General features: G+C 47.8%; 1 protein-coding gene across 1 annotated transcript in view; it reads right to left on the bottom strand.

Moving 5' to 3' along the window:
* Positions 1–23,043, bottom strand: part of chd1l (chromodomain helicase DNA binding protein 1-like) — a 131,437-nt gene that overhangs the window by 51,434 nt on the left and 56,960 nt on the right. The window contains exons 9-13 of the mRNA XM_068041034.1: positions 19,206–19,298; positions 17,272–17,368; positions 16,718–16,791; positions 10,066–10,176; positions 6,413–6,527 (exon numbers count right to left, since the gene is read on the bottom strand). Coding sequence (XP_067897135.1) covers positions 6,413–6,527; positions 10,066–10,176; positions 16,718–16,791; positions 17,272–17,368; positions 19,206–19,298 — 490 coding nt within the window. The remainder of the gene's footprint in view (positions 1–6,412; positions 6,528–10,065; positions 10,177–16,717; positions 16,792–17,271; positions 17,369–19,205; positions 19,299–23,043) is intronic.

The raw sequence follows: 23,043 nt of genomic DNA, 5'->3' as shown, positions 1-23,043 counted from the left end.
TGGCGGCCCATCTCACTGCTTAATGTTGACTACAAGATTCTGTCCAAAGTCATAGCCAGTTGAGTCAAGTCTGCTCTGGAGTTGGTGATCCACCCCGATCAGACCTGTACTGTACCCTGCAGGAAGATCTCTGATAGTCTCGCGCTACTCAGGGATACGATCGCCTATGTACGGGACAGGAGGGTGGACACCTGCCTCATCAGCCTGGACCAGGAGAAGGCTTTTGACAGGCTATCGCACACCTACATGATGGACGTGCTTTCCAAAATGGGGTTTGGGGAGGGAATCTGCAATTGGATCCAACTGCTCTACACAAACATCAGTAGCGCAGTTTCAATCAACGGGTGGGAATCGGAAAGTTTCCCAATCAAATCTGGAGTCAGACAGGGCTGTCCTCTCTCCCCGGTCTTGTTTGTGTGCTGTATTGAACCCTTTGCTGAGTCTATTAGGAAGGATGCGAGCATAAGAAGGATGACAATCCCAGGCAGCGGAGGCACTCAGGTTAAAACCTCCCTGTACATGGATGACGTCGCCGTCTTCTGCTCGGATCCGCTGTCCGTGCGCAGACTGATGAGCATCTGCGACCAATTTGAACTGGCCTCGGGAGCCAAAGTTAACCACGGCAAGAGCGAGGCCATGTTCTTTGGGAACTGGGCTGACCGATCCTTTGTCCCCTTCACCGTCAGGTCAGATTACCTGAAGGTGCTGGGGATATGGTTCGGAAGGGGTGCACCAAAACCTGGGAGGAGCGAGTAGCCAAGGTACAACAAAAGTTGAGCATGTGGGGGCAGCGATCTCTGTCCATTGTGGGTAAGAACCTGGTCATCAGGTGCGAGGCGCTCACGTTGTTGCTCTACGTGGCGCAGGTCTGGCCCATACCCCACTCCTGCGCTGTGGCGGTCACCCGAGCCATTTTCCGCTTCATCTGGGGATCTAAAATGGACCGGGTCCGGAGGGACACGATGTTCAAATCTCTGGATAAGGGCGGGAAAAATGTACCCAATGTGGCCCTCATCCTGATGACCACCTTCGTGTGCGGCTGCATCAAGCTGTGTGTAGACCTCCAGTACGCAAACTCCAAGTGTCACTACATGCTGAGGTTCTATCTGTCCCCGGTGTTGCGAAGGATGGGCCTGGTCACATTGCCGCGGAACGCTCCATGCAGTTGGGCCGTGCCGTACCACCTATCCTTCGTGGAGCAGTTTCTGCGGGAAAACACCTTTGACCACCGGTCCATCAGGCAGTGGTCTGCACGGAATGTCCTCAAGGCCCTAAGGGAAAAGGAGACGGTGGATCCTGTCGAATGGTTCCCCGAGCAGACCGTCAAAGTCATTTGGCGGAATGCCTCATCACCAGAACTTTCAAACAAGCACCAAGACGTAGCTTGGCTGGTGGTGAGAAGGGCCCTCCCCATCAGATCCTTCATGCACACCCGAAGTCTCTCCCCCTCCGCACAATGCCCCCGCGGTGGCTGTGGTGGGGAAGAGACGGTCGCCCACCTCCTCCTGGAATGTGTCTTCGCAAAGCAGGTGTGGAAAGAGATGCAGTGGTTTTTGTCGAGGTTCATCCCAAGCAGCTCTGTAACACAAAGGTCTGTGCTCTACGGGCTGTTCCCAGGGACGCACACCGAGACAAACATCAACTGCTGCTGGAGGACTATCAATTCGGTGAAAGACGCCCTTTGGTCTGCCCGAAACTTGCTGGTCTTCCAGCGCAAAGAGTTGTCCACCACCGAATGTTGCAGACTGGCACATTCCAAGGTCCAGGACTACGTGCTGAGGGACGCACTAAAGCTTGGGGCAGCCGCAGCAAAGGCTCAATGGGGAAAGACCACAGTGTAAGGTACCCCCACCAAGCTGAACTGAGGGGCTGGATCCATGGGAAACCCCTCGAACTGTATCGGGAAAATTTTGTGTGCTGTAAATGTAAAAATGTATATGGCATGACAATGAAATGGAAGGGTTGTGAGGCAACTCATGATTGTATTGAAGGAAAATGATCATCTTTGCATTGTTTGTATTTTTTGACTTGATGCTGTTTTAAACTGTTTGGGAATGTAATTTTTACAGATTTTTATGAATAAAGTATATTTTGGAAAAAAAAAAATAATGTCCAAGAGCGGGCTCCAAGTTTGTCCGATACTGCACTGGAAGCCTTGGTGCCACAGGTGGAGAGGAGGAGAGAGGTGATCTATTCACAGGGGGCCACAAGGTGCCACGTAAACTTTGTGAAGGCAGTGGGATCAGATAGCCATGGCAGTCAATGCCAGGAGTCTCGTCCAAGGACCTGGATGCACTGCTGTAAAAAGTTCAATGACCTCACACAAGTGGTTAAGGTCAGCAAATGCATATTCAAATGCCATATCCCACCAACTGCACCAATAGCCTCACATAATGCTTAACACAGCACACAAGGTTACATGGTGCTTGAAGACACCCTGATAGCCCTGTCCAATTCTTTAATGCATGATGAGATTTACTGTTCGGTGGCTCAGGTCAGTTTATTTACCAACAAATAAGAGCCACAAAAAGCTGCTGAGAGTATCTGCATCTGTGTACCAACATTTTAAAGGGTACTGGCTCCACACTTACAAACTTTGGTTTGATTTTTCGAATTACATTATATAGGCAGGAAAAATATAAGTGATGCCTTTAAATGTGCAAATATTGGTTCCCCAGAGAGAAGAGCAAGTTTATTCAAAGGGTAGCCTAACTATAGGCCAGGAAGATTATAACCTCACAATAACTTAGCTCATCTCAGCGGGGTTGGCAGTAAGGGTACAACAATTGCCATCAGCACAAGTCAGAGAGAAGAGGAAAAGGAGAAAACTATCGTCCATGATTCCTGCTTCAGATTGCTGTTCAATGATCCTGGCTGGAAGTGCCCCTCTGTAGGCGTTGAGTGAGGATTGGAATGGGCCGATCCAAAATGGATCTTGTTCTCTCCTCACAAGGTTACACATAACCACTACCATGGCCATCAGCATATCAACTTCACAATTCTCTCTTTCTGAAAACGATCCAGCCAAATTTGCAGGGGCAGTGGACAAATGCCCACAGCAGTAAGGGTGTAGTTTTGGTATGCAACATCCCAACAATAGAATCATACAGTCAATACGGCACAGGAGGAAGCCATTCGGCCCGAGTCAATGCTAGCTCTCCGTAGAGCAATCTGGACTGTCCCATTCCTCTGCTCTACCCCATAGCCCTGCAAGTTTATTTTCCTCAAGTGCCTATCAAATTTCCTTTTGAAACAACTGATCATCTCCACTCCCACCACCCTTGTAGGCAACAAGTTCCAGTCATTACCACTCGCTGCATAAAAAAAGTTCTTCCTCACATCCCTCTTGTATCTCTTAAATCTGTGTCCCCTTAGTCCTTGTACCATCAGCTAATGGGAGCAGCTTTTCTTTGTGTACTTTATCTAAACCTATCATAATCTTGTGCACCTCTATCAGATTTCCCTCAACCTCCTTTGCTCCAAGGAGAACAACCTCAGCTTCTCCAACCTAACCCTGTAGCTAAATCCCCTCATCCCTGGAGCCACTCTGGTAAATCTCCTCTGCACCTTCAAGGACCTTCACATCCTTCCGAAAGTGGGGTGACCAGAACTGGACAAAATAGTTGTGGCCTAAACATAAATTTATAAAGGTTCAGCATAACTTGCCTGCTTTTGTACTCAATACCTCTATTTATGAAACCCAAGAACCCATTTGCATTGCTAACTACTCTGTCACTATGTCCTGCCTCCTTCAAAGATCTATGCACATGAAACCCCAGGTCCCTCTGTCACTGCACAATTTAGCACTGTGTTATTAAGTGTATTTGCCACTCCCTATCCCAAAATGCATCACCTCACAGTTCTCTGTATTAAACTCCATCTGCCATTTGTCTGCCGATTCTGCTAGCCAATCTATGTCATGTTGCAGACAATTGGTATCATCCTTACTGTTTGCTACACTCCAAGTATCAGTGGAAAATTTGGAATTGTACTCTGCATTCTATTATCCAAGTCATTTACATATATTAAAAAAGCAGTGGTCTGAGTACTGACCCTTGGGGAACAGCACTGTCTACCATCCTCCAGTCTGAAAAACAACCATATACCATGACTCACTGTTTTCTGTCCTTAAGCCAATGTTTTATCCTAGCTGACAGTGACCCTCCAATTCCATGAGCCTCAATTTTGTTAACCAGCTTTTTATGTGGTACTTTTGACAAACACTTTCTGAAAATCCACATAGACAACATCCACTGCATTGCCTTCATCAACTTTCTCTGTTAATTTTTTTAAATTCATTCATGGGATGTGGGCATCATTGGCTCGGCCAGCATTTATTGCCCATCCCTAATTGCCCTTGAGAAGGTGGTGGTGAGCTACATTCTTGAACCGCTGCAGTCCACTTCGGATAAGTACACCCACAGTGCTGTTAGGAAGGGAGTACCAGGATTTTGACCCAGCGACAAGTGAAGGAATGGCGATAAAGTTCTAAGTTAGGATGGTGTGTGGCTTGGCGGGAAACTTGGTAGATGTCGCAGGTTTGGAAGGTGCTGTCTAAGGAGCCTTGGTGCGTTGCTGCAGTACATCTTGTAGATGGTACACACTGTGCGTCGGAGGTGGAGGGAGTGAATGTTTGTGGATGGAGTGCCAATCAAGCGGGCTGCTTTGTCCTAGATGGTGTTGAACTTCTTGAGTGTTGTTGAAGCTGCACTCATCCAGGCAAGTGGAGACTATTCCATCACACTCCTGACTTGTGCCTTGTAGATGGTGGACAGGCTTTGGGAAGTCAGGAGGTGAGTTACTCGCTGCAGGATTCCTAGCCTCTGACCTGCTCTTGTAGCCACGTTATTTATATGGCTACTCCAGTTCAGTTTCTGGTCAATGGTAACCCCCAGGTTAAAATATTCAATTCGATTAGTCAAACATTATCTGTCTTTTACAAATCCATGCTGGCTCTCCTTAATTAATTCAAACCTCCAAGTACCTGTTAATTTTTTTCCTGATTATTGTTTCTAAAACCTTACCCACCACTGTTAAACTGACTAGCCTGTAGTTACTAGGAACATCCTTACACCCTTTCTTCAATAAGGGTGTCACATTTGCTACTTTCCAATCCTTTGGCACTACCTGGAAGGTTGGAAGATTATGGGCAAGGCCTTCTGCTGTCTCCACCCCCACTTCCCTATGTAACCTTGGATGCAAGCCATTGGAGCAGGCGACTTATCCACTCTAACCGTCAATTTTCACCCCGTCCATTACCTCTACTATATTCACTTCTACTGATAATTTGCCAGCATCCTCTTCATTGGTGAACAGCGACACAAAGTACTTATTAAATATTCTAGCATCACCTTGCACCTCTAAGCATATATCACCCTCTTTGCCCCAATAGGCTCCACCACACTTCTTACTACCCGTTTACTATTTACATACCTGTAGAATATTTTTGGGTTATCTTTTATGTTAACTGCCATTTTATTCTTCTACTCTCTTTTTGCCAGTCTTATTTTCCTCTTCACTTGCCCTTTCAACTTATTGTATTTGACCTGGTTCTTGCTTGACGTATTCATCTGACATGCATCATACACCCTCTTTTTTGATTCATCATATCCTCTATCTCCCTTGTCATCCAAGGAGCCCTGTCTTTGGTTCCCCTGCCTTTCACTCTTGTTGGAATGTACCTAGCCTGTAGCTGATACATCTCTTCCTTAAAGATCACCCATTGTTCCGTTACAGTTTTTTCTGTTAGTCTTTTTATTCCAGTTTGTCGTGGCTAAATCTCCTCTCATCCCACTGAAGTTAGCCCTCTTCCAATTTAGAAGTTCTACTTTAGCTTGTTCCTTGCTCTTTTCCATTACTAATCCAAACCTATGATACGAAAATTGGAAAATCTGGCACCGATTCACAATTGTGTGCAGTAAAAGAAAGGGGCATGCCATTCATTATCTCCTTCTTCCCACCCACCCTGTATAAGGGGGCTAATACTAAAAGTGTTTTTCTTGCCATTCTCAAGTGCCCTGACCAACCTATCTGTGTTCTGAACTTTTTCTAGTTGTTCCGCCTGAGGAAATTCAGTCCCACTACCTCCCTGTCAGCTGATAGTCTTATTTATAAAATATTTATAAAACAGCTTTCAACAATGAAAGTCTGCAAGACTAAACAGACTGGCTCTGTAAAATAAAAGTGGCAACAATGATACATGACATTAACCCTTAATGATTAACTGCAAATGAAAGAGGAACAAATTTTTAAAAAGGTACTTGTTAGAAGATAAAAATTGACTGCAGGTTTTTACAAACATGCACAAGACACAGGATCCAGGTGTGTGAAGTGGCATCAAAATCCCTCAAGAATGCATGACAATCAGCATCAGATATACACTAAGAATTCCACAAAACATTAATTCACTCACTTTTTCTGGCCAATCCTGTGGGCCCTTGCTGCTGCCTGGAGGTCATTTTGAGGATTAAAATCACTGTCCACAAATATAACAGTATCAGCAGCAGTAAGATTCATTCCTACTCCACCTATTTAAAAAAAAAGATCACAGGTGAATCAAATTCAACCATGCACAGAGTGCCATGCAGCGGGTGAAAAAAAAGATTTCATATATCAGGAATGAGAGGCTTTAGTTCTAAGGTGAAACTTAAGAAACTGCGGCTCTTTTAATTACAGGAGGAAGATTAATACAAGAAGAAAAAAATAGAATGAGTAAACTAGCCAGTTATATAAAAACAAATTGTAAGATCTTTTATAGGTCCATCAAAAGGAAGACAGTAACTAAAGTAAATGTTGGTCCCTTAGAAGCAGAGACAGGAGAAATTATTATGGGGAATGAGAAAATGGCAGAGGCATTGAACAAATATTTTGTGTCTGTCGTCACAGTAGAAGACACAAGTTCCATACCAGATATAGTAACTTAAGGGCTAAAAAGAGTGAGGAAATTAAGGAAATTCACATCAGCAGAGAAAAAGTATTGTAGAAACTTAAGGGACTAAAATCTGACAAATCTCCAGGACCTAATGGCCTACACCCTAGGGTTCTAACAGAAATAGCCACAGAGATAGTGGATGCGTGAGCTATGATTTTCCAAAATTCCTTAGGTTCGGGAATGGTCCCAACAGATTGGAAATTGGCAAATGTTAAACCACTTTTCAAGAAAGGAGGGAGAGAGAAAACAGGGAACTACAGGCCAGTTAGCCTAACATCCGTCGTTGGGAAAATGCTGGAATCTATTGTGAAGGAAGTCTTAACAACGCACTTAGAAAAGCACAGTATGATTAGAACAAGTCAACATGGTTTTACTAAAGAGAAATCCTGTTTGAAAAATTTATTTGAGTCTTTTGAGGATGTAACTAGTAGGGTAGATAAAGGGGAACCAGTAGATGTAGTTGAATTTCCAAAAGGCGTTCGATAAGGTGACACACAAAAGGTTAATAGGCAAGATAAGGATTGGGGGTAATATATTAACAAGAATAACAGACAGGAAGCAATGAGTGGGCATAAAAGGGACATTTTTAAGTTGGCAGGCAGTAAATAGTAGAGTGCCATTTGGATCAGTGCTGGGGCCTCAGCTATTTACAATCTATATCAGTGACTTAGATGAAGAGACAGAGAGAAATGTATCCACGTTTACTGATGATACAAAGATAGGTGGAAAGGTAAGCTGTGGGGAGGACACAGAGAGGCTGCAGAGATATAGACAGGTTAAGTGAGTGGGCAACAAGATGGCAGATGGAGTATAACGTAGGGAAGTGTGAAGTTTTGCACTTTGGTCGTAAAAATATTAAAGCAGAATTTTTTAAAAAGCTGTGCAACTTATAAGTGTCAATATTCAAAGAGACTTGGGTGTACTTGTACAAGGAACACAGAAAGTTAGCATGTAGGTACAGCAAGCAATTATGCAGTTTTGGTCTCCACATTTAAGAAAGGATATACTTGCATTGGAGGTGGTGCAGCAAAGGCTCTCTAGATTGTTTCCTGGGATGAGGGGGCTGTCCTATGATGAGAGGCTAAGTAAATTGGGCCTGTATTCTCTGGAGTTTAGAAGAATGAGAGATGATCTCATTGAAATATATAAGATTCTGAAGGGGCTGCATAGGTTAGATGCTGAGAGATGGTTTCCGCTGACCGGGGAATCTAAAACACAGGGGCACAGTCTCAGGATAAAGGGCTGATCATTTAGGACTGAGATGAGGGGAAATTACTTCATTCAAAGGGTTGTGAATCTTTGGAAATCTCTACCCCAGAGGGTTGTGGATGCTCCATCATTGAATACATGTAAGGCTGGGATAGAATTTTGGTCTCTCAGGGAATCAAGAGATATGGCGAGCAGGGGGGAAAGTGGAGTTGAATCCTAAGAACAGCCATGATCATTTTGAATGGCGAAGCAGGTTCGATGGGTCAAATGGTCTACTCCTGCTCCTATTTCTTGTGATCTGATTGAGGAGTTCCAAATTACAAAGGATTTAGACTACAGGTCAGTCAGTTTAACCTCGGTGGAGGGAAAAATTTTAGAAACGATAATCTGAGACAAAATTAACAGTCACTTGGACAAGTATAGATAAACTAAGAAAAGCCAGCATGGATTTGTTAAAGGCAAATCATATTTAATCAAGTTGATTTTCATGACATAACAGGGAGGGTTGAGTGTGGAGGATAATGTGGTTGATGTGGTCTATATGGATTTCCAAAAGGCGTTTGATAAAGTGCCATATAACAGGCTTGTCAGCAAAATTGAAGCCCATGGAATAAAAGGAAGAGAGGCAACATGGATATGAAGTTGGCTGAGTGACAGGAAACAGAGAGAAGTGGTGAACAGTTGTTTTTCGGACTGGATTAAGGTATACAGTGGGGTTCCCCAGGGGTTGGAACTGGAACTACTACTTTTCTTAATGGCCTACTTTGCTGTACAGGCGCAATTCCACAATGTGCAGATGACACAAAACTTGAAAGTATTGTGACTTGTGGGGAGGAAAGTGATAGACTTCAAGAAGACATAGTCAGGTTAGTGGAACGGGTGGACAGGTGGCAGATGAAATTCGAAGCAGAGAAGCGTGAAGTGTTACATTTTGGTACGAAGAATGAGGAGAGGCAATAGAAAATAAAGGGTAAAATTATAAAGGGGATGTAGGAACAGAAAGACCAGGGGGTATATGTGCACAAATCGTTGACGGTGGCAAGGCAGGTGGAGAAAGTGGTTAAAAAGGTGGTACAGGATCCTGGAATTTATAAATAGAGGCATATTGTAATCTAGCAAGGAAGTGATGATGAACCTTTATAAAACACTGGTTTGGCCTCAACTGCAGTATTATGTCCAATTCTGGGCACCGTCCTTCAGAAAGGACGTGAAGGATTTAGAGAGGGTACAGATTTATGAAAATAGGTCTGGGCATGAGGGACTTCAGTTACATGAATAGATTGGTGTAGCCGGGACTATTCTCCTTAGAAAAGAAAGTTGAGAAGAGATTCGATTGAGGTGTTCAAAACCACGAGGGGTCTGGACAGAGTAGATGGGAAGAAACTGTTCCCATTGGTGGAAGGATCGAGAACCAGGAGACAATGATTATTCGTGAATGATGTAAGAACCAGAGGTGACATAAGGAAAAACTTGTTCACACAACGTCTGATTAGGATTTGGAATGCACTGCCTGAGGGTGTGCTGGAGGCATAGTCAATCATGGCTTTCAAAAGGGAATTGGATAATTATCTGACGAGAAAAGAATTGAAGTGCTACAGGGAAAGGTCAAGGGAGTGGGGCTAGCTGATTTGCTATTGCAGAGAGCCAGCATGGACACAAAGGGCCGAATGGCCTCCTTCCATGTTCTAGCCATTCTATGATTCTATGTTTGAAAAAGAAACATTTAAAAGAGTATAGGGAAAGGGTAGAATGGATAACTCTTTCAGAGGGCTAGCACCAATGAGATGAACCAAAAGGCTTCCTGTGCTATAAAATTCTATGATTCTCATAGAGTCAGAGTCATAAAGCACAGAAACAGGCCCTTCGGCCCATCGTGAATGGACAGATTGATTTTATGACAAAATATTTTTCTTGTTTCTACTAACCTGCTCTGGTGCTTAAAAGAAAAACAAAAATATCTTGTTGATTAAAGTTTTTGATAGCAAGATATCGCTCCTCTCCTCGTACTGATCCATCCAAGCGTTCATAACTGTAACCTTAAAGAAAACCACAAAAATACAGAAAGAAAGACTTGCATTTATACAATGTCTTACAAGACTTCAGGACATCCCAAAGCACTTTACAGCCAATTAGGTTCTTTGAAGTGTAGTTAGTCGTAATGCAGGAAACAGGAAACATGGCGGCAGGAGTCAGCAAAATGTGTCTGTGGTAAACAAAATTTGAGGCCCGTGGTAATTTTAAATGCTGCTATGTTATTTTAAAACACAAGCTTAAGGCTTGAAGCAAGACATTTAAAATCACCAACAGGGAAAGTAATTAGAAAGGATTGGGATCACAGGGCATCGGGCTAGGTCCTATGGCCTGTGGGCCAGAACCGGCCCGCCAAAGGTTTTGATCCAGCCTGCAAATCTACAATCAAAAGCCTGAATGGTTTGCCTGGGTGTGGTACTCCATCATATAGGAGTGCGGGGAAGGCGGGACTCACTGGGAAGACTGGTGCCATCAATCAGGGGCTGCTGACCAATGGGAGCGGGGGCATGGGGTGGTGATGACCGAGCACTGGACAGAGGTGATTGTCGGAATAACTCTGTGGTTGGGTGCTCCCAGTGCAGAGGAGTGTAGCAGGGAGAGCTGGTTGAGACATCACTGGCCTGCATGATTTTCTGTCCAAGCAGTTAAATTGATGGGGTGTCAGGCCCTGGGGCCTGTGATTTCCTGGCAAGTGCTGCCTGTTCATGTCTGACGTACAGGATCAGCCCTGGAGAGTGTTGGTGTGAGTAGAACAGATAGGAAAGTGCATAGAAAAGCAATGATAGAACTGGAAAGGGGAGACTTATTTGATTCAGAGCAAGCTTTTTTTTGTTAGGCAGATAGTCCACGTTCTCAGCTTTCCAAAGGCCCTGGTTTCAGTCAGAGTGCATGGCCGGCGCTGAGCGGTAATGTATTTTTGCTGCTGGTGTTTTAGTGGGTGGGGGGGGGTGGGGGGGGGGCGTCACAGAAGGGGAGAAGAAAGGGGCACAGAGAGGGACGCAGGATGGGAGAGAGAGGGACAGAGTGGAGAGAAAGAGATCAAGATCACTCTTGACAGATGGATATCTATCCGAATACTCCACATTGCTACATCAAGTGTGCAGGCAGACATTGACCACTTGTGCAAGCAAGAACAATGCTAGGCATCTCTCTAAATAGGGAGAAATGTGTTTTTACTCGGACTGTGTTTTGATGGCATTAGGTTGGCTATACACTTTATATGGAGATTAATTGTTCCCATGTCCGTGGCTGAATCAATAATTTTGTCACATTTCCGTGGTGCAACATATTTGTGCCTATCCCTGAGCAGTGGGCAACTTGTACACAGCAAGGCCCCACAATATGACTATTTATTTTTAGAGATGTTGGTTGGGACATAAATAATGGCCAAGACACCACGGAGGACTCCCCTGCTCTTCTTTGAAATGGTGCCATGGGATCTTTTACATCACTCAGAGAGGGCAGACAGGGCCTCAGTTTAAGGTCTCATTTGAAAGGCAGTGTCGCATTCCGTCAGTACTTCAATGGACTGGCAACGTAGACTATGTGCTCAAGTCCCTGGAGTGGACCTTACACCTGCAATTTTCTGACATGTCTAAAATATAAGCAGCACGGTATCGTTGTTTTTATGTGAGTAATTAATTCCTTTCAGCAACTGTTACATTTTTGGGTTTTTAATCAGATATGTTCCTCGGGCTCAGTGCTAAAAGCAGTCCCTGTAAGCACACCTGCAAACTATTAACGAAGCATTTCCCTCCTTGAATACAAAGCAAATATTGCAACACTTCACTAACTCTACCAATAATGAAGCTGGTCATATAATCCCTATCATAATTAATGCGTGGGGGTTTGACAGGTACTAGGAACTCCATCAGTCCATCTTGATGGCTGAAGAATGGGAATATGTTCCATTCCATTAGAAATTCTACCAGGAACAAAGAAAATGACCAGAAAGAGATGCTAAGTTGGTAACTACTAGCACATTCATATTCTACTGGTGGGAGTGATTCACTCCCTGGTTTGAAAGAAACTTAGATGTTGCCGTTCACTTCCTCAGGAAGTCCCAAAGTCCTTCACACCCAAATAGTTACTTTTTGAAGTGCAGTGACTATTATGTAAACAAATGTGCACCTAATGAGATAAGTCACCAAATAAAATGTTTTCTGCTGTTGGTTGAGGGATAAATGCTTATCAAAACACCACGAGAATTCCCAGCTGTGCTTCTGCCTGAAGAGACAAACTGCACTTCCAACAATACGGCACTCCTTCAGTACTGCCTACATTATGGCCGTGATTTTATCGTGGACTGGGATCATTTAGTGCAAGGGATCAGGGAGAGCAACAAGCTTGCATGCGGAAGCCTGGAAAGATTTTAATGTCAAGGTCTCATTTCTGTATCCTGGCCTCAATTCCTTCCTGAACCCTGCAGAAATCATTGCCTGGCTGGTGACTGGGAGTGAAAATTCAGGTGATAGGAGGCTAGGTGCTGGGGATCATAGTCAGGTCTACAGATTATGTTCAATTTGCGATTGACCCTATGTACACATCAGCTCTAGGAGGAATTACTTCATAGTAATGTTAAAAAGGATACAAGAACACACCATAACAGGTTTTGCTGTAATTTTTACAATGTCAATATGTTGTGCTTTACAAATTTTTCCCACTTTAGAGAAAATAAATTGGAGGTAACTTTTGACCTTCAGCGATAAGGTAAAATAGATCCATTATCACCCATTTTACACTATCGCCCAAAGTCAAAATTACCTCCAATTTATCCATGTCTATCAGTTTTGGGATGATTTATGATGATAGAAAGGTGAATTCCTGAAAAAAGTAGTTATTCATGTAAGTTAGTTTACTGAGCACAAATCAAGTTTGTTCTTAATAAAATTCTGGAGAAGTTGTATTCATTTGAACAGTTGCAAAAATTGTTCCTGACAAAATAAGAATACTGCACTCCTCAAGCAGCTCAGCAAGCTCATAAAACACAAATGAATTTAACTTTCTAGTGGTATCTCAATATTGTGGAATGCAAGGTATGAAACAAATGGACTGATAAAAATAGTTAATAAATTATTCCTTTTGATCTGTCTACAAGAATTCAAATTACAATACTGGATATTAAATTTTGCAGTTCTGTGAAATTTTCTTTTAGGTATTATTTGTAATCTTACAATTAAATGGTAGACTCTGGAAGAGCATATTGCTTTAATTGATGCATACCGAGGTGGAATTGCCCCTATGGTCACGAGAGGTTGACAGCAACAGTGCAGTGTGTGTTTGGCATCTGCCTTAAACAGGTATGTTAAATTGAGCTTTTTGTTGGGGCTGGTTATGTGTAGAGCAGACTGTAACTGATTTTAGCCTGTCAGCTGGAGCTTGTACAGCTGGGGAATGGGAGGACAGGATTTTCCTTGCAAGTATAGGTATAGATACTGGGAATGCAGGGGATATACCTATCAGGAGGATGAACAGGCTGAGTCACTTTTCGACTGAAAAGAGAAGGCTGAGGGGTGGCCTAGCAGAGGTGTCTAAAATTCTGAAAGGTTTTGATAGAGTAAACACAGAGAGAATATTTCCACTTGTGAGGAAGTGCAAAACTGGAAGCCATCAAAACAATACAAAAGCAAAATACTGCAGATGCTGGAAATCTCAAATAAAAATAGAAAATGCTGAAAGTACTCAGCAGGTCTGGCAGCATCTGTGGAGAGAGAAACAGTCTTCCTACTCTCCCCCCTTTCACTTGCTCAAAACCTATTACATTTCTGTATTTCCCCAGTTCTGATGAAAGGTCATTGGCCTGAAACATAAACTCTATTTCTCTCTCCACAGATGCTGCCTGACCTGCTAGCCATCAATATAAGACAGTCACCAAGAAATCAAATAGGGAATTCAGAAGAAAGTTTGTTACACAGAGAGAACTGAAAATGTGGAACTCGCTACCATAGGAAGTGGTTGGAGCAAACAGTATTTAAGGGAAGGTGAGACAAGCATATGAGGGAGAAGGGAATAGAGGGTTATGCTGATAGAGTTAGATGAGGAAAGTTGGAAGGAAGTTCTAGTGGAGCATAAACACCAGTTAAACACTGGTTAGGCTGAAAGGCCACTTTCTGTGCTGTATATTCTATGTAGTCCTATGTACAGCAACTTAAAGGATTGTACCATGTATTTAAAGGTAAATTAACTTGCATGCAATTAATGGAGTATCAACTGCAAATTTTAAAGTGGTAACCAGCAGTTTTAAAATAAGGAAAAATTGAACAATTTGGAGATTCAAAACTGGGACTATTGCTGTGAGGCATGGACTAAAGAAGGATTACATTCATCAGCACTCAAGGGAAGAAGTGGCAGGCATTGTAAATCTTAATAGTACCTTACTGTGCAAAAGGCAGATGCACAAAAGCTTCCAGGCGTCAACAAATGCAGCAAAACAAGGTTACCTAAGTTACCTAAAGCATGTATGACACAAAGAGTTTCCTCTCAACCCGTTAAACATTGTCTGTGGCTAAGTGCAAAACACAAAGATATCCATAACTGTACACTGTTTACCACATTGGACCTTATCACAGCATTTGCTTTCAAATTTTGTTACACATACAACATTAAAGCTGTGCCGTGAAAATATTCTGCCACAAAACATAGCTTCATGATGTACGATCAATTACACAGAAAGGGTGGTAAATATGGGGAATGGATTACCTGCACAGCTGGTAGAACAAGAAACATTAATGGGTTTCAAGAAGGAACTAGACAGGTTCTTGTCAATGAACAGGTTCAGGGTAATTAGAAATGCACCTAGGGAATACTGCAGATAGTTGGGCAAGATGGACCATAGATCTTCTCCTGCCTAAAACAGTTAACTATATTACCTACACACAAATGTTGCAGAGGCACTTCGATACTTGGATATTCTATCTTCAAACTCCAATATCTCATCATTACTTCTCTGCTTGCACGACAACTTGGAGGGAACAAACCCACATTGGAAAGGACATGCCAAGTATCAGGCTGGAGTCAGCATTGGAAGAGGCCACTCTGGATATAACTAGCAGGAGAACATAAGGGAGCTGGGAAAGGGCGAATCAGAGATTTTCACCCAAGCTCAGGGCTTGTAACTGACTGCCTTACGTTAATTCTTCACTATCCCCCTACTTACTCACTACTCACTGTCTCACACAGGGAGCACAATACGATATCACACAATATATTGCCACTTGAGCACTGTTAGAAGAAAAATCTTGCAGCCAGCATTCTAACATATGTTTATCTTCTTTTTCTACACGCATTCCCCAACAACCAACCGAATTCCGACAAAAATCAAAACAGATGGCACTGAGTCACTGACTCCACCTGAAGCAAACATCAGCACAGGTACATCTGCCCCAAGGGATTTAGACAATCGGTTTAGGAAGGTGGCACAAGGTGAAACACAGAACATGAACGAACTTGTCACGATAGTCATGCAGGAGCAGTAACCTACCACCAAAAGAGCCAGACATGTCCTTCAGCTGCAAAGTTCAGGAATTCAGATCCAATGGGAATATATATAAAAGAATGTTGCTATCAGAGCATCATCTTCTGGTGTAATTTCAGAGCGTACAAAACCATTAGAGGGTTAGCAGCAAGAATGGATGTATTAACTAACCACATCTATTGCAGCCATTCACAACCTGTTTTCCAGAACTACAATGCACCATGAAGACATGGTAAATCCACAGGCACCTGTAATTGACCTGAGTGGCAGAAGTCATTTACATAAAAGAAGAAGCTCTCATGAGTGCTTACACTGCTGGAATGGAGGCCTTAGACTTAAATGTACATCAGGCATGCTTTTAGTATTCAACATGTTTGGGGATCAGACAAAGAGTGCTGTTCTTGTGGTGGAAGTTGTCTGCATGTCAGACTGTAGCACGGTAGGTAGCCTAACTCCATCACTGCCTCCCTGATGGAGTTCAATCTGAGCAAACAACTGTCTTCAGACATTCCCAGGTAGGTGAGCCTGGATGTGTAAATATAACAAATGTGGAAAAAGGTGGATGTAGGCAGGCCACCTCCAATGTAAGCACATCGCCTACATACCCCTTCTCTCAACCTCGTCTATCTCCAAAAAACTCAAGGAGAGTAAAGGACTAATTGCTACAAACATTTTAGCAGATTTTTTTCAAGCAACCAAACTTATCTATTTCCTTTTAAGAAATCACTTCCTGGACCAGACTTGAATATTTCTGACTTTTACACCAACTATTTATGCACACAAGATTACATCGCAATGAACAGAATTTCTATCTGATTAACATCAAAATAAATAATAAAATGCTGTTCTCATTTTTTTTTTTTACACACCAACCCATAGGACTTGCCAAAATTGACAAAGTTCAGCTGAGATCTGGCTAAACAGAGCCCCAGTCCATTCCCAAGACACCAGATGCCATTTGTTTACGTGACTGGAAATTGAGATAGATGCAACGCAATATTCTGCAACTGTTTGCTTTTTCAACATATTTAGCTTAAATGTAATAATTCTGTAAAAGCATTGGCAGTTTTTACCTCTATATTCCATGTAGTCCTGCAAGACATCCAGCATTCTTGTCATCTGAGAAAACAGCAACACTCGATGACCTCTGTAATGATTAAAATATAACTGTAACTGAATTATATATCTTTTATTTAAGATGCATTTTCCTCACCAGGTGTTTTCTCCCTTTACAAGTCTACACTACGCATGTGCCTCGGTAAGAGAGTGAAATAACCTTGGATGTAGATGTCTTATCAATTATAGTAAATATAATGTTATATGACATATTCCAAGTCACAATTTTTCAGGAAATAAAACATTTGAGCTTGTCTTTTATTTTAAAGTTTAATATAAAGTTGCAATTCTAAGAAAGAATGTTCTCAATCTGAGCCTGGCACCCACAAAAAAAGATAAATGAGAGAATTTCCACTGGTAGGGGAACACAAGCCTCATGCACCTCCTGGTTAACATCTTTTCAGACTAAAAATTTTCAGACTTAATGTACATCATGTACATAATGTAAAATAACCACACTGCAAGAAATGCACTGATATTGTGATTTCAGATTAGAATCTAATAATCAGACCTGGAATGCAGAAATGCCAGTAATTTGTCCAGTATGTGAAGTTTACCACTCGCTTCCACAAGATGATCTCCAATCTGGAACGGTTCTGGTTCTACACCTAAGAAAAAAACACATGAGCCGCGAACTGAAGGAAGACTGAAAGACTGAGAATTCAAACTAGTCAATATTCCCTTTCGGTCTTTAAGAAATGAAAGCAGCATTTATAGTAAAATAGATATTAATTGTTTTTCATAATATGCTAATAGAACCTTTTTTTGTTGTGAATTCCTTAGGTTTCTGAATTGGTGCTTTACAACATGCAGCACGTGAAGTAAACATTTTTTCCCACAGACGGAAAGTACATGTATTTTGAAAATTACGAAGTATACGCAATTCACTAAAGGATAAAACGATCCTATATTGTTCATCTCAAACTCAAGATCTTATAGCACAATTCTAACAACTTATATTTATATAGCACATTTAACATAATAAAATGTCACAAGGCGCTTCATGGGAGCATCATAAAACAAAATATTGCACCAAGTCACATAAGGAGATATTAAGTAAGATGACCAAAAGCTTAGTCAAGGAGGTAGGTTTTAAGGAGAGTCTTAAAGGAGGAAAGTGAGGTAGAGAGGCAGAGAGGTGTAGGGAGGGTATTCCAGACCTTAGAGCCTAAGCAACCAAAAGCACGGCAATTAAAATCGGGGATGCCCAAGAAGCCAGAATTAGAGGAGCGCCGATATCTTGGAGGGTTCTGGGACTGGAGGAGATTACAGAGATTGGGAGGGGTGAGGCCATGGAGGGATTTGAAAACAGAATTATAATTTTAAAATCGAGACGTTGCTTGAAGGGGAGCCAATGTAGGTCAGCGAGCACAGGGGTGATAGGTGAAAGTTACTTGGTATGAGTTAAGACACGAGCAGTAGAGTTTTGGATGACCTCAAGTTTCCGGATGGTTGAATGTAGGAGACCAGCCAGGAGCGTGTTGGAATAATCAAGACTGGAGGTAAGAACGGCACGAATGAGGGTTTCAGCAGCAGATGAGCTGAGACAGGGGCAAAGTCAGGCGATGTTCTGGAGGTGGAAATAGGTGTTCTTCATGATGGCACAAATATTAGGTTGGAAGCCCATCTCAGGGTCAAATATGACACCAAGGTTGCAAACAGACTAGCTTAATCTCAGACTGTTGCCAGGCAGAGGGATGGGATCGGTAGCAAAGGAACAGAGTTTGGAGCAGAGACCAAAAACAATGGTTTCAGTACTCTTAAAATGTAATCAGAAGAAATTTTTGCTCATCCAGTTCTGAATGTCAGATAAGCAGTCAGATAGTTTAGCAACAGTGGAGGAGTCAAGAGAGATGGTGGTGAGGTAGAGCTGGGTAACTAACACTATTCTATCAGATGATGTCATGGAGGGACAAGTACGTAGATGAGAAATAGGAGGGGGCCAAGGATAGATCCTAAGATAATTAAGTTGTTAAGACAGATTCTAAGAGAAGCAGAGTTTTCCCAATGTCCCAGCCAGCATTCCTTCCCTAAGCAACACGATCAATAACAGTTTAATGTACCAGTCACCACATTTTCTACCTGGGTGACCTTGTTGTGTGCAGATTAGCTGCTGCATTTTCCTACCTAACAACAGTGACAGCATTTCTAAAGTAATTAATTAATTGTGAAGCATTTTGAGCATCTGGAGGATCTTATCAGGTTCTATAAAACTGCAGTTTCAGGCTTTCTTTGCCAAACAAGCTTAGCCCACTCTGAACAAGACTGTCAATTTTGGTTAGTCTTACTTATTAAAAATTATCCAAAATCATTTCACTTGAAACCCTTATAACTTATATTTTCTGCCATTAACTGCGTGAATTTAAATTTAGGTCTCCAAAGGTAAAACACCAGAGTACCAAATGACTCTTCCAAATATTCCTTTAGAATGATTGCTTCACTTACCATCAAAAAGATAAGGATGATCAACACATTTTCGAAGTTGGATTAAAATATTCATCAATCGAGCTTTCTTGCCCATTTCATTCTCGAATGCATCTGAAATTAATATTTACATTTTTAAACTATCAAAAAACATGTGGCGCAATAATTTCCTTCTGCGTTAGAATTCTATAGGAAATATATTCAACTGCTAATATTTACACTGTTGTGAGGGTATCGGAATATAAGAAATGATTGTGAATTCAGGGACTATTCAGGGGAGAGGAGGGGGAGGGGAAGGAGGGGGAGGGGGAGGGGAGGGGGAGGGGAAGGAGGGGAAGGAGGGGAAGGAGGGGGAGGGGGAGGGGGGGAGGGGGGGAGGGGGAGGGGGGGAGGGGAAGGAGGGGGAGGGGGAGGGGAGGGGGGGAGGGGAAGGAGGGGGAGGGGGGGAGGGGAAGGAGGGGGAGGGGGGGAGGGGAAGGAGGGGGAGGGGGAGGGGGAGGGGGAGGGAGGGGGAGGGGGAGGGAGGGGGAGGGGGAGGGGGAGGGGGAGGGAGGGGGAGGGGGAGGGGGAGGGAGGGGAGGGGGAGGGGGAGGGAGGGGGAGGGGAGGGAGGGGGAGGGGGAGGGAGGGGGAGGGAGGGGGAGGGAGGGGGAGGGGGAGGGGGGGGGAGGGGGAGGGGGAGGGAGGGGGAGGGGGAGGGGGAGGGGGAGGGGGAGGGGGAGGGGGAGGGGGAGGGGGGGGAGGGGGAGGGGGGGAGGGGGAGGGGGGGAGGGGGGGAGGGGGGGAGGGGGAGGGGGGGAGGGGGGAGGGGGAGGGGGGGAGGGGGGGAGGGGGGGGGGAGGGGGAGGGGGAGGGGGGAGGGGGGGGGGAGGGGGAGGGGGGGAGGGGGGGGGGGGAGGGGGAGGGGGAGGGGGGGAGGGGGGGGGAGGGGGAGGGGGGGAGGGGGGAGGGGGAGGGGGGAGGGGGGGAGGGGGAGGGGGGGAGGGGGGGGAGGGGAGGGGGGAGGGGGGGAGGGGGAGGGGGGGAGGGGGAGGGGGGGAGGGGGAGGGGGGGAGGGGGGGAGGGGGGAGGGGGGAGGGGGGGAGGGGGGGAGGGGGGAGGGGGAGGGGGAGGGGGGAGGGGGGAGGGGGGAGGGGGGAGGGGGGGAGGGGGGAGGGGGGAGGGGGAGGGGGGAGGGGGGGAGGGGGAGGGGGAGGGGGGGAGAGGGGGAGGGGAGGGGGGTGAGAAAGGGGAGGGGGGGAGGGGGAAAGGGGAGGGGGGGAGGGGGAAAGGGGAGGGGGGGAGGGGGAAAGGGGAGGGGGGGGAGGGGGAAAGGGGAGGGGGGGGAGGGGGAAAGGGGAGGGGGAAAGGGGAGGGGGGGAGGGGGAAAGGGGAGGGGGGAGGGGAAAGGGGAGGGGGGAGGGGGAAAGGGGAGGGGGGGAGGGGGAAAGGGAGGGGGGGAGGGGGAGGGGGAAAGGGGAGGGGGGGGAAAGGGGAGGGGGGGGGAAAGGGGAGGGGGGGGGAAAGGGGAGGGGGGGGGAAAGGGGAGGGGGGGGAAAGGGGAGGGGGGGGAAAGGGGAGGGGGGGAAAGGGGAGGGGGGGGAAAGGGGAGGGGGGGGGAAAGGGGAGGGGGGGGAAAGGGGAGAGGGGGGAGGAAGGGGAGAGGGGGGAGGAAAGGGGAGAGGGGGGAGGAAAGGGGAGAGGGGGGAGGAAAGGGAGAGGGGGGAAAGGGGAGTGGGGGGAGGAAAGGGGAGAGGGGGGAAAGGGGAGAGGGGGGGGGAAGGGGAGTGGGGGGGGAAAGGGGAGAGGGGGGGAAAGGGGAGAGGGGGGGAAAGGGGAGAGGGGGGAAAGGGTGAGGGGGGGAAAGGGGAGAGGGGGGGAAAGGGGAGGGGGGGGAAAGGGCGGGGGGGGGGGAAGGGGAGGGGGGAAAGGGGAGGGGGGGAAGGGGGGGGGGGGGAAAGGGGTGGGGGGGGGGAAGGGGAGGGGGGGGAAAGGGGAGGGGGGGGGGAGAAGGGGGAGGGGGGGGGAAGGGGAAGGGGGGGGAAGGGGAGGGGGGGAGAAGGGGAAGGGGGGGGAAGGGGAGGGGGGGGGAAGGGGAGGGGGGGGGAAGGGGAGGGGGGGGGAAGGGGAGGGGGGGGAAAGGGGTGGGGGGGGGAAGGGGTGGGGGGGGAATGGGGGGGGGAAAGGGGAGGGGGGGGAAGGGGAGGGGGGGGAAAGGGGAGGGGGGGGAAAGGGGAGGGGGGGGAAGGGGGTGGGGGGGGAAAGGGGAGGGGGGGGAAAGGGGGGGGGGGAGGGGTGGGGGGGAAGGGGAGGGGGGGGAAGGGGAGGGGGGGATGGGGAGGGGGGGGAGGGGGAGGGGGGGGGGGAAGGGGGGGGTGGGAGGGGGGGGGAAGGGGTGGGGGGGGGGAAGGGGTGGGGGGGGGAAGGGGGGGGGGGGGGAAGGGGAGGGGGGGGTAGGGGTGGGGGGGGAAGGGGAGGGGGGGGGGAAGGGGAGGGGGGGGGAAAGGGGAGGGGGGGGGAAGGGGAGGGGGGGGAAGGGGTGGGGGGGAAGGGGGGGGGGGTTGGGGGGGGGGGGAAGGGTGGGTGGGGGAAGGGGGGGAGGGGGAAAGGGGGGGGGGTGGGGGGGGGGGGGTGGGGGGGAGGGGGGGGGGGGGTGGGGGGAAGGGGGGAGGGGGAAGGGGGGGGGGGGTAAGGGGGGGGAGGGGGAGGGGGGAGGGGGGTGGGGGGTAGGGGGGGGAGGGGGAGTGGGGGGTGGGGGGGGAGGGGGGGGGGTGGGTGGGGGGGTGGGGGGTGGGGGGGTGGGGGGAGGGGGGTGGGTGGGGGAGGGGGGGGGGGGGGGGGGGGGGAGGGGGGGGGGAGGGGGAGGGGGTTGGGGAGGGGGGTGGGGGGGTGAGGGGGGGAGGGGAGAGGGGGGGGAGGGAGGGGAGGGGGGGGTGGAGGGGGGGAGGGGGAGGGGGAGGGGGGGAAGGGGGAGGAGGGGAAGGGGGAGGGGGGAAGGGAGAGAGGGAGGGGGAAAGGAGAGGGAGGAAAGGGAGAGGGAGGAAAGGGAGAGGGGGGGAAAGGAGAGGGGAGAAGGGAGAGGGGGGAAAGGGAGAGGGAGGGGGAAAGGGGAGAGGGGGGAAGGGAGAGGGGGGAAAGGGAGGGGGGGATGGAAAGGGGAGGGGAAGGGAGAAGGGAGGAGAAGGGAGGGGGGAAGGGAGGAAAGGGAGAGGGGGGAGGGAGGAAGGGAGAGGGGGAAGGGAGGAAGGAGAGGGAGGGAGGGAGGAAAGGAGGAGGGGGGAGGAGAGGGGGAAGGGAGAGGGGGGAAGGGAGAGGGGGAAGGAGAGGGGGGGAGGAGAGAGGGGGGAGGGAGAGGGGGGGAGGGAGGAGAGAGGGGGGAGGGGAGAGGGGGGGAGGGGAGAGGGGGGGATGGGAGAGGGGGGGAGGGGAGAAGGGGGGAGGGGAGAAGGGGGGGGAGAAGGGGGGAGGGGAGAAGGGGGAGGGGGAAGGGGGGAGGGAGACGGGGGGAGAGGGGAGAAGGGGGGAGGGGAGAAGGGGGGAGGGGAGAAGGGGGGAGGGGAGAGGGGGAGAGGGGAGAGGAGAGGGGAGTGGGAGAGGGGGAGGGGGGGAGAGGGAGAGGGGGGAGGAGAGAGGGGGGAGGACGAGAGGGGGGGAGGAGAGAGGGGAGAGGAGAGAGGGGGGGAGGAGAGAGGGGGGAGGAGAGAGGGGGGGAGGAGAGAGGGGGGGAGGAGAGAGGGGGGGGAGGAGAGAGGGGGGGAGGAGAGAGGGGGGAGGGAAGGGGAGAGGGGGGGAGGGAGGGGAGGAGTGGGGGGAGGTGGGGGGAGGAGGGGGGAGGTGGGGGGAGGTGGGGGAGGAGGGGAGAGGGGGGGACGGGAAGAGGA

This window comes from Heterodontus francisci, chromosome 10, assembly GCF_036365525.1.
Source record: "Heterodontus francisci isolate sHetFra1 chromosome 10, sHetFra1.hap1, whole genome shotgun sequence".
Lineage (NCBI taxonomy): Eukaryota > Metazoa > Chordata > Chondrichthyes > Heterodontiformes > Heterodontidae > Heterodontus > Heterodontus francisci.
The sequence above is the reverse complement of the archived record's forward strand: the minus strand, read 5'-3'. Positions and strand labels throughout refer to the sequence as shown.